The sequence below is a fragment of the Neophocaena asiaeorientalis genome, unplaced genomic scaffold (assembly GCF_003031525.2).
Source record: "Neophocaena asiaeorientalis asiaeorientalis breed wild unplaced genomic scaffold, Neophocaena_asiaeorientalis_V1.1 scaffold280, whole genome shotgun sequence".
In the NCBI taxonomy this organism is placed as follows: domain Eukaryota; kingdom Metazoa; phylum Chordata; class Mammalia; order Artiodactyla; family Phocoenidae; genus Neophocaena; species Neophocaena asiaeorientalis.
Genome location: NW_020185321.1, coordinates 596,362 through 608,560, shown reverse-complemented (window position 1 = coordinate 608,560; position 12,199 = coordinate 596,362). Strand labels below are relative to the sequence as shown.

Genomic DNA, 12,199 nt, shown 5'->3' with positions numbered 1-12,199 from the left:
GCCCAAAAAGGGGAGGGCCCCGGGACCCCAAAAAAAAAAAAAAAAAAAAAAGTACAAATGAAAACAACTAACATTGGAGAAAGAAAGAAATAATTTGGAGGAAAGAACAAAAGATTGTTTTCAAACAATGACCACTGTAACTAAAAATTAGGAGTTAAATTTTATAGGATTTCAAAAGTATAGATTTGGTATAGTTATTACTTGTTTAGCTGACAAAACCAGGCTGCATGTTATTTCTGCAGCAAGCATAACCTAATATTTTAAAGTCTTCACTAATTCAGAATCTACAATAATTTGTCTAGAACTAGCTGAAATTCTTTGCACTAAGCAATAAAAGGAGAGATTGAAAGCAAATTAACAGTGCAAGTTCTAGACTGTTTAAACTAGAAAAGAAAATCTAAAAACTCTTAACTTCAGCAGAACCATTTTCACCTAAAGAAAAATAATACTATTCACTATGTAGAACCAAATATTTAGAAATATTTAGTTAACAGCTTATGGCATTATATATATTTGAAAGGAATAAAGTTTAAAATGTAATAAAAATTATTTGCAAAGCCTAACAAAACTTACAAACATCATTCACGAAAGCAATCTTTCTACCTCGCCATATACTCATATGTACTGAATAGAATCAGGCCTGTTTCTTCTGAATCCTTTGTAACCACTTCATTCCAATCTCTCTCCTTTTGTGTGTTGGAATTTTTCAGTATTCTTTCAACAGTTTCAACAGGACATGCCCCCTGGTGGAAATGTTCACAAACCTCTGTATAGGATCTCTCCTTAAACCAGTTCAAAGGTCTGTACTTCTGCTTTAACACAGACTAAATTCATGCACTTAATTTACTTTTCCCCCATACCTTATTAAAATAACTAAGAAAAAAAATTATGAAGGCATAAAGACAAAGATAAGGGGAAAGGAGACAAGGAATATAGCAGACAAAGGATGTCAACCAAGTTTTGGAAACTGGACAACTGGTAACTGACTTTGCACAACAGAAAAAGCTGAAACTGAAGCAGCTGTAAAGCTGCAGTTGTAGGACTTGGAGAAGGCTCCTCTCTTGGAAATATTTCTGAAGGAAAGGGTGAACTAAAAACAAATATCTGATTCAAGGTTTGAACGGAATGATTAGGTTCCAAACCCCCTTCTCCCAAAGCATAGCCAGGTAATTTCCCTCCTTGACTTATCAAAAGATTTACAGCCTAGAGTGGACTGCAGGGACTGTGGGGAGGGGTGAAGAACCAAGAAGAGAATAGGAAATGTCTTGGTGAAACCAGTGTACATACTGAACCCTGAGACATCCAGCCTGGTTCTCAAAACACTAGGTGATGATTAGAAAATTCTTTTGTAGGATACTAATTAACTCCAAAACTGCTGATTTTTTTTGTCAATCCCTTAATGAGAAAAATCATCTTGCAACTTTAACTCCCTAGGGGAAAGCTATTAGTCAACAAACTCTGCCCACACAGTCTCCTAACAGTGCTTAACTCTTAAGTATGAATGGTCAGCCAATGATCACCAAATATTTGAAGTCTTCACTACAAATGCCAGAAAGGAAAAAAAAAAAGTAATATGAAAGGAACAAAAAACAAAGGCAATGCATGAAGAAAACTCTAAAATCCTATAAAAAGATTTTTATATCCACGAAACAATAGTATCTATGCCAAAGAAACATTCAAAGGACAACAGAAAAACAAATAAATGAACAAAAAAACAGAGCTCCTTGGAATTAAAATGTGCAGAAAAAAAAAAAAATCATTCCATGATTCTAAACATAAAATAGAAGAAATCAGGTAAGAAATTATAACAAAGATAAAGAGATGGACAAGAGAAGAAAATTTTCAAAGAAATAATATTAAAAAATTCCCAAAATTGTAGGGCATGAATCTCCACACTGAAAGGTCCCACCAAACACCTAGCAAATGAATTTTTAAAACTCTACACAAGGTATATATCACTGTGGCATTTCAGATCATGAGGAATAAGACAGGAACCTAAAATTTCTAAGGAGAAAAAACAAGTCACATACAAAGGAAAGAAAATGGCATCAGTTTTTTACTAGCAACCATAAGACAGAAGGCCTTCAAAATTGTTTAAATTCTAAATAGACTAGTTACAAAAAGCAGGAGTATAAAAAATATTTTCAGACATGCAAAATTTCAAAAAATGTATCTCCCACATACCTTCCTAGAAAGTTACTAAAAGCTAAAACTTGAAAGGAGATGCCATAGGAACCAAGAAATGGGAATAACTAAGAGGCAAAGATATGGTACAGTGATAAAGGAAGACACCACGAAGATAGCCATTCTTTGAAATTCAAGATGGGAGCAAATATGAAGGACTCCAGTAAAGAAGTCTCTAAGAATAAAATGAAAGTGTTTGGTTGAATTAGTGATAGATACATAACGTTATGCAACAAACAAAAAAAACCAGTAAACTTCAAATGAAAAGCTGTTCAAGAATGGAAATGGAATTATATCTAAGAATGAACACTGATTAAACAAAAATTGTAATAAAAAATATTAAAATGATTGAGGAACAGGGAGAAGAACATGAGCTAAATGTTCCCCTTTAATTATACACAGGCAACTAGTAGATACTACATAAAATTGGGGGAAAAAAATCAAGAAAACAGAATATGCAAAGTACTTGGGAAATATGCATAAGAAGAGCAAAGCAAAAGATTAGCCTAAAGACTAAAAGAAATACCTCTAGAGAATGGGAACTGGGAGCAGAGAGGGACAGAGAAGGATACTACTTTTTTATTATATGTTTTAAGGTATATGATGTTTTAAAGCTATTTATGTTTATTCTGAATATAAAACCAAAAATCATAAACTTATACTCTGTAACAAAATACCAATGCATTTAAGATATGCCTCACTGAAGATACTAAAGAATACACATATTGCCTCATAAGATAAATCATAAAAGTTTGTTGATGGCCATATCACATTTCCCATAATACATAGTCCACATGCACTTCATGATCCTAACCTCTCCTACTTCTGAACAAATAAACTTGACTTTATTACTATGAAGATTTTAGTCTAACGTCTTCAACCCAAATATTCTTTACCTAATCTTGCTTCTTTCTCTTCATCGATATTTTCCAAAGCTACATTTTCTATCTATGCTTTGAATCTCATCACCTCCAGGATCTTCTCATTCCTTCCTTCCTCCAGTTAATCACTCACTACATTTACTCACTACAAACCTGCTCAGAAGTTTCCTATGCTCAAAGGAAAATAAAATCTTCCTTTAAAATAACAAGGAGCAAAATTACAGACTAAGAAGCTTCAAGCTTTCCCTGCCTCGCCGAAAAACATCAAAAACACAAAAACTAACTAAAATATCTTAGAGGGGCTCTGCAAAACAGTCAAAGGTCTACAACCATGCAAACACCCAAACAAGAAAAAGCCACAGTCAAAATGGCAGGAAATTTCATGGCATTTTTACTTGCCTTTCCCCACCCACTCCCTAGTGTGGAGCAGTTTTGGTCTGGAGAAGGTGGTAGCCCAGATCCCTGCCTTGAACCACAGAGAACAAACTAGACTGTATTTGCAACATTCTAACCAGTCTGGGGGCTGTCTGAAAAACTGGTATCTGTCTCACCTAAACCAGGCCTCAGGGGGAAGAAATTAGCTGGCACTGCTGTTGAAAGCTGCAGGAGGACTACAGTTCTGCAGATGTCTAGGGCAAGAGATTAGAGGTTGAGCCATACAACAAACATCCTGAGGCTGCAAAGAGAAGTTGAGGTGACAATCTTTGGCAAAGTAAAATATTCAAAAGCAGCCATGTATATAGGGAAATCAAAAATCCATACACAGACCCAGGAAAGACATGCTCAGAAAATACACAAAAGACAAAACTTTTCACTTTGGGTTGATACAAAGGCTTAAAGAATGCCTAGCTTATTAGTGAAGGTCCTTCTCACCACTCTGCAAAGACTGGGAGAGGTGGTTGTGTTTTCAAATGCCCAACTTTCATCAAAATATCAAAAGGCACACAGTAAACAGGAAAACACGGACCATTCAAAAGAACAAAATAAATCTCTAGAAACTGTCCCTGAAGAAACATAGGCATCAGATGTACTAGAAAAGGACTTTAAAACAACTGTTCTCCTATGCTCAAAGAGCTAAAGGGAAATACAAAGAACTAAAGGAAATTTTAAAAACAATGTATGAACAAAGTGAAAATACCCACAAAGAGAAATTATAAAAAGGGCCCAAACACAAATTCTGGAGCTGAAAAATATAATAACTGAATTGAAAAATTCACTAGAGGGGTCAACAACATATTTGAGCAAGCAGAAGAAATAAATCAGTGAACTTGAAGATTACAGACATTTGACATTATCAAGTCTAAGGAACAGAAAGAAAAAAAATGAAGAAAAGTGAACTGAGCCTAAGGGATTTATGGGACATATCAAGTGGATTAATATATGCATTAAGGGAGTTGCAAAAGGATAAGAGACAGAAGGTGGCAAAGGGATTATTTGAAAAAATAATGGCTGAACAACTCTTGAATTTGCCCACACATGAATCTATTGATACAAATCCAAAAAGCTCAACTAATTCCAGGTAGAATAAACCCAATTAGACCTACAGCAAGACACATAATCGAACTTTTGAAAGACAAAGAGAGAATCTTCAAAGCACCAAGAAAAAAACTCATCACATATAAGGGATCCTCAATGAGAATATCAGCAGAGATCTCAACAGAAACCTTGGAAGTCAGAACTCCAGTGGGCTGAAATACTTAAAGTACTGAGAGATTAAAAACTGTCCTTCAGACATGAAGGGTAAATTAAGACATTTCCAGGTAAACAGAAGTTAAAGGAGTTCCTTATCATTACACCTGCCCTACAAGAAAAACTAAAGGGAATTCTCTAGGTTGAAATGAAAGGCCACTAGACAATAACTAGAATCCATATGAACATGTAAAGATCTCTGGTAAGGTAAACGTGGGCAAAAATTTAAAATAGTATTACTGTCATTATGGTCTGTAACTCCACTTTTTATTTGCTACAGGATGTAAAAGAGAAATGCATAAAAAATCATTACAAATCTATGTTAATTGGTATACAATATAAAGATATAATCTGTTACATCAATAATATAAAGGGGGGAACAGAGCTATACAAAATTAGCTTTTTTTCTAAGTGATTGAAGTTAAGCTGGAATCAGTTCAAAATACATTGCTATAACCTTAGGATGTTGTAAGTAATCTCCATGGTAACCACAATCAAAATACCTATAAACTATCAATAAAGATAATGAGAAGGGAATCAAAACACTTCACTACAAAAAAATCAACTAAACGCAAAAGAAGGCAGAATGAAGGAAATGAGGTACAAAAGCTATAAGACATACCAAAATATAATAAAATGGCAATGCCCTATAAATAGTTACTATAAATGTAAATGTATTAAAGTACCACGGAGTAGGAAGGCACAGATTAGGAGAATGGATTGGGGGGGGAAAAAAAAAAAAACAAGATCCAACTATATGCTGTCAAAAAGAGATTCACTTTACTTCTCAGGACACACATACGTTGAAAGCAAAAGGATGGAAAAGATATTCCACGCAAAGAGTAACAAGAAAGAACTGGAGTGGCTACACTAATATGAGACAAAATAAGTCAAAAAAGGTTACAACAGACAAGCGGTATTTTATATTGATAAAAGGTTCGATCTATCAAGAATACAATTATATACTAAGAAATAAACCTCACCAAGGAGGTAAAAGCCTTGTATGCTGAGAACTACAAAACATTAATAAAGGAAGCTGAAGATGGTTCCAAAAAAAAGAAAAGATAACCCCAAAGAAATGGAAAGATAACCCCATGCTCTTGGATTGGAAGAATTAATATTGTTAAAATGGCCATGCTACCCAAAGCAAGATTTAATGCAATCCCCATCAAACTACCCATGATACTTTTCAAAGAACTAGAACAAATAATCCTAAATTTTATATGGAATCATAAAAGACGCAGAATTGCCAAAGCAATCCTGAGGAAAAAGAACAAAGCAGGAGGCATAACCCTTCCAGAATTCAAAGAATACTGCAAAGCTGGGCTTCCCTGGTGGCACAGTGGTTGAGAGTCCACCTGCCGATGCAGGGGCCACAGGTTCGTGCCCCGGTCCGGGAAGATCCCAAATGCCACGGAGCGGCTGGGCCTGTGAGCCATGGCCTCTGAGCCAGTGCATCTGGAGCCTGTGCTCCACAACGGGAGAGGCCACAACAGTGAGAGGCCTGTGTACTGCAAAAAAAAAAAAAAATACTGCAAAACTACAATAATCAAAACAGCGTGGTACTGGCACCAAAAAAGACATATGGTTCAATGGACAAAATAGCTGAGAAATAAACCCACAGATGTATGGTCAATCTTCGACAAAAGAGGCAAGAATATACAGTGGGGAAAAGACAGTCTCTTCAGCAAGTGGTGCTGGGAAAGTTAGACAGCCACATGCAAATCAATAAAGTTAGAACACACCCTCACACCATACACAAAACTAGACTCAAAATGGCTTAAAGACTTAAATACAAGACATGACACCATAAAACTCCTAGAAGAGAACATAGGCAAACATTCCCTGACATAAATCGTAACAATGTTTTCTTAGGTTAGTCTCCCAAGGCGACAGAAATAAAAGCAAAAATAAACAAATGGGACCTAATCTTAGAAGCTTTTGCACAGCAAAGGAAACCATAAACAAAACAAAAAGACAACCTACGGACTGGGAGAAAACATTTGTAAGTGATGCGACTGACAAGAGCTTAACTTCCAAAATATATAACCAGCTCATATGACTCAATAACAAAAAAACAAACAACCCAATCAAAAAATGGGCTGTAGACCTAAGTAGACATTTCTCCAAAGAAGAGATACAGATAGCCAATAGGCACATGAAAAGATGCTCATCGTCGCTAATTATTAGAGAAATGCAAATCAAAACGACAATGACGTACCACCTCACACCGGTCAGAATGGCCAACATCAAAAAGTCTACAAACAACAATGCTGAAGGGGGTGTGGAGAAAAAGGAACCCTCCCACACTGTTGGTGGGAATGTAAATTGGTGTAGCCTCTATGGAAAAAACAGTATGGAGGTTCCTCAAAAAACTAAAAATAGAGTTGCTATATGATCCAGCAATCCCACTCCTGGACATATATATCCAGACAAAACTAAAATTCGAAAAGATAACATGCACCCCTATATTCATAGCATCACTATTTACAATAGCCAAGACGTGGAAACAACCTAAATGTCCACTGACAGATGAATGGATAAAGATGTGGTATATACATACAATGGAATATTACTCAGCCATAAAAGAAGAATGAAATAATGCCATTTGTAGCAACACAGATGGAGCAAGAGATTATCATACTAAGCGAAGTAAGTTAGAAAGAGAACAACAAATGCCATATGATATCACTTACATGTGGAATCTAAAATACAACATACATGAACATAGGTAGAAAACAGAATCACAGATATAGAGAACAAACTTGTGGTTGTCAAGGGGGAGGGGGAGTGGGGGAGGGAAGGATTGGGAATTTGGGATTGCAGATGCAAACTACTGAGTTGGCCAAAAAGTTCATTTGGGTTTTCCCGTAAGATGTTACAGAAAAACCCAAACGAACTTTCTGGCCAACCCAATATTATACATAGGATGGATAAACAACAAGGTCCTACAGTATAACACAGGGACCTATATTCAATATCCTGTGATAAACCATTATGGAAAAGAATATGAAAAAGAATATATATGTATAACTGAATCACACTGCTGTACAACAAAAATTAAGACAACACTGTAAATCATCTATACTTCAATAAAAGTTTAAAATAAAGAATTACAAAAATACACACACCTAACAACAGAGCCTCAAATATATGAAGCAAAAATTGACACAATTCAAGCAGTTCTGCAGTAAGAATTGGAGATGTCAATATCCCACTTACAATAAAGGACAGAAGAACCAGAAAGGAGAATGATTAAGGAAAGAGGACTTTGACAGCACTATAGAACAGCTAGACCTAACAGATACATACAGAACATTCCACCCAACAGGAGCAGAATACGTATCTTCTAAGGGAAACATGGAACATTCTCCAAGAAAGACCATGTGATAGGTCAAAAAACAAGTCTTTAAAAATTTTCACAAGATTGAAACCACACAAAGTATTTTTTCCAATCAAAATGGAATGAAATCAGAAACCAACCACAGAAGGCAAACTGAAAAATTCACAAACACATGGAAATTTAACAAAACACTGAATTAAGCAATGGGTCAAAGTAGAAATCACAAAGCAAATTAGAAAATACCTTGAGATCAACAAAAATGAAAACACAATACACTAAAATTTATAGGACACAGAGAAAGCAATGCTGAGAGAGATTTATACCTGTAAACAACTACATTAAAAAAAAGATCTCAAATCATAACCTAACTGTATGCTTTAAGAAACTTGAAAAAGAATAATAAACTATATCCAAAGCAAGCAGAAGGAAGGAATAACAAAGATTAGAGTAGAAATAAACAAAATAGAGAATGGAAAAACAACAGGGAAAAATCAAAAATAAAAGCTGGTTCTTTGAGAAGACAAACAAAACTGACAAGTCTTTACCTAGACTGACTAAGAAAAAGAGAGACTCAAGTCACTAAAACCAGAAATAAAAGTAGAGATGCCTTTATAATCACATATAGAACCTGAAATGAAATATGCTGTAAACCTGCAGGAAGAAGAATAAAAAGCAGAATCTTGAATAAAAAGCTAAATTAAAAAAAAACAAAAAGAAAAGTGAGACAATACTACTTATTTTACAGAAACAGGATTATAAAGGAATACTGTGAACAGTTGAATTCCAACAAACTGAATAACCTAGATAGACAAATTCCTAGAAACATATGGACTACTAAAACTGAAATGAGAAGAAATAGAAAATCTGAGTAGACCTAGAACAAGTAAGAAGATTGAATCAATAATCAAAAACCTCCCAACAATGAAAAGCCCAGAACAGAGACTTCCCCAATGGTCCAGTGGTTAAGACTCCATGCTCCCAATGCAGGGGGCCCGGGTTCAATCCCTGGTCGGGGAACTAAGATCCCACATACCGCAACTAAGCCCATGTGCCGCAACTACTGAGCCCCTATACTCTAGAGCCTGTGCAATACAACTAGAGAAGCCCACATGCCACAATGAAGAGCCCACAACGAAGACCCAACACAGCCAAAAAAAAAAAAAAAAGACCCAACACAGCCAAAAAAACAAAAGCCCAGAACAGATGGCTTCACAGATGAATTCTACCAAACAAAGAAGAATTAACACCAATTCTTAAACTCTTTCAAAATAGTGAAAAGGAAGGAATACTTTCTATGAGGCCAGCCAGACGAAGACACTAAAAGAAAACAACAGGTATTTCGCAACAGCAAAGAAAATTTATGGTCACATAAAAACCTGTACAAAAAGGTTTATAGCAACTCTGTTTGTAAATGCCAAAACACTGGAAGCAAACCCAAATGTCCTTCAATAGATAAATAGAAAACCTGTGGTACATGCATGTAATGGAACACTACTCGGCAATAAAAAGGAATGATCCTTTTCATACACAGAACAACCGAGATGAGGCATTATGGTGAGTGAAAGAAGTCTCAGAAGGTTACCTAGTGCATGCTTCCACTTATATGACATTCTAGAAAAGGTGATAGATCAGTGGTTGTCAGGTCTTAGGGGTAGAGGTAGGGTGTGACCACAAAAGGGAAACATTGAGAGAGTTTCTGGTGTGGTCCCATGTCCTAACTAAGGTATATCCTGTATCCTATTCTGTTTCTTGATTGTGGTGCTGGTGAAACAAATCTTTACAAGTGCTGTAACTCACAGAACTGTATACCAAATAAAAAGTCAACTTTGCTCTGGTAATTTTAAAAAATAAAAAACTTTAAAAAGCTGGTCATATTCATGTTAAATGGCCAAATGCCAGATGTGAGCAAAAGGGTAGGACACTGAGCTTGCCATCTTCCTCTTACAAATGATCTTCCTCTGAGTCACCGCCTCTGAATCCTTTTATTGTTGTGTTAAATCCATTTTGTCCTGTATTTTGATTACTTTTTAAACATGCAGTGACCTCCCTTCAACCTTCCCCAATTACTCTGTTGACACTGAGGTAGGTATGTTTAACCTGCTTTATTTCTCCTGCCTTAAGAAAAATAAAGTATCTTTCCTTAATAAATGTTAAGTACAATAATATGCCTGAACAATTTCTTCAGTTATTATAAATTATTACAAAACTGTGTGATAACTTTTTAGAATTCATTTACCAAAATAGATTCTCAAACATAATTTATTATTTATGCATTCTGAAAATTATTTTAGATAAATATTGACCCCAAAAGTCATCATTTTGGTCACTTCCTAAAACCGTATTTAACACTGGAAAGTGATTTACCAAAAAATATTTTGCTATTCTAGAGTTCTGTTCTATTCTATTCAAAGTATTCTTCCATTAATATATGTCAAATTGATTCTAAAGATTTCTTTGCTGAACTAGCCATATGAAAATCAAAGTGAACAAACTTCAAAAGACAATGAACTGATTTCATATCAGCAGAGTTACGCCAGTAGATAAAGAAAGCCTTCACCATTAAGAAAGGTCTTTAAAGAATTATGCCCATTCTCTTTGCTCTAATATACATGACTTACTTTAATGTAGTAATGCCAAAAGAATTATCATCGCCAGAAATTATACACAAGCCAAACAATAAGATTCTGATTAGTGGCACAAAAGATCAAAATATATATCAATTATAAACTTATAGGAGTTGATTTGCAATTAGAGTCTCCAAATATAGATTCCAGAATTTTCACTGAGTAAATGAGTTCTCCAACTAGTACCCACTCATGTATAAGTGAAATAATTTCAGCTTTAGAAAACTCAGCTGCTTTCTATCTACATGACCTCATTTATACAGAAGGAGCCTCAAAAATTTATTTCCAGATGCATATTTAACTAGAAGGCTAAAAATCAGGTAGGGGTAATATTATACTATCAATTTAAGTATTCTATTACAGAAATAAGAACATAGATTAGATATTAAATAAACCTAATTTTAAAATGCAACTAAAGGGCTTCCCTGGTGGCGCAGTGGTTGAGAGTCCGCCTGCCGATGCAGGGAACATGGGTTCATGCCCCGGTCCGGGAAGATCCCACATGCCGCGGAGCGGCTGGGCCCGTGAGCCATGGCCGCTGAGCCTGCGCGTCCAGAGCCTGTGCTCCGCAACGGGAGAGGCCACAACAGTGAGAGGGCCGCGTATACCGCAAAAAAAAAAAAAAAAAAAAAAATGCAACTAAGCTAGCACCCAAGCCAACACATCCAACTACACAACGTGTGTGTGTGGATATGTATAAATCAATAAACAATATCACAGATAAAGAAAACTAGAACTACCTCAATAAAATGAGGCAGAAACCTCAAACCACTTAAGTTTAAGGGTGACATTTTAGGTAGCACCTCTCCCCACCTGGCCTTTTCTTCTGTAAAATGGAAATGTGACCTCTTCCAAACCAAAACGCATGGTAAGAACTGTTTCTACTTTTGCAAATAGGTATTTATCTTAGTTCAATAAGGAGAAGGAGAAGGAAGTAAATTCCTTCTCTGTGCTAAAGTATTAAAAAGTGGAAGTAAGTCTATGAAAAGCATCTAAAACAAACCAATTATAAAATATCAAATGACCCCAATTCTTATACCTATCCAACTTCTACCTACAAAACCATATGTGATAACTTTTACACTTGGTAATTTCCGAAAACATACTAATGGGTGACATTTCCAACCAGATGTTCCATTCTCCAGACCACATTCTCAAACACTGGATCTGCTCAAACTACCCCCAATTCGAAAGAATCACAAATAGCCTGGATATTTGTTATATTTATCTAATAAATCAATGGAAAGTACTTTTAATAGCAAACAGTCCATCAGCGTGGCACTCTGTGAACCAATACACATCCAGCAAAGAAACATCATTTATAATTGGTACATACGTTCTTTCCGGTGCTCAACTAAGCCCACAGCCTGCTTTGCTGAACATTTTGCAAACCAATTGTCCCCAAGTAAAACAGTGACTTCATTAGTATGGACAAGTTTTCCTGGCATGAAGGCAAAGGGGCCAAATGGTACCTATTG

The 12,199-nt window shown here is 35.7% G+C and overlaps 1 protein-coding gene across 1 annotated transcript in view; it reads right to left on the bottom strand.

Moving 5' to 3' along the window:
- Positions 1-12,199, bottom strand: part of URI1 (URI1 prefoldin like chaperone) — a 66,860-nt gene that overhangs the window by 14,272 nt on the left and 40,389 nt on the right. Inside the window, exon 4 of the mRNA XM_024734096.1 lies at positions 12,058-12,193. Coding sequence (XP_024589864.1) covers positions 12,058-12,193 — 136 coding nt within the window. The remainder of the gene's footprint in view (positions 1-12,057; positions 12,194-12,199) is intronic.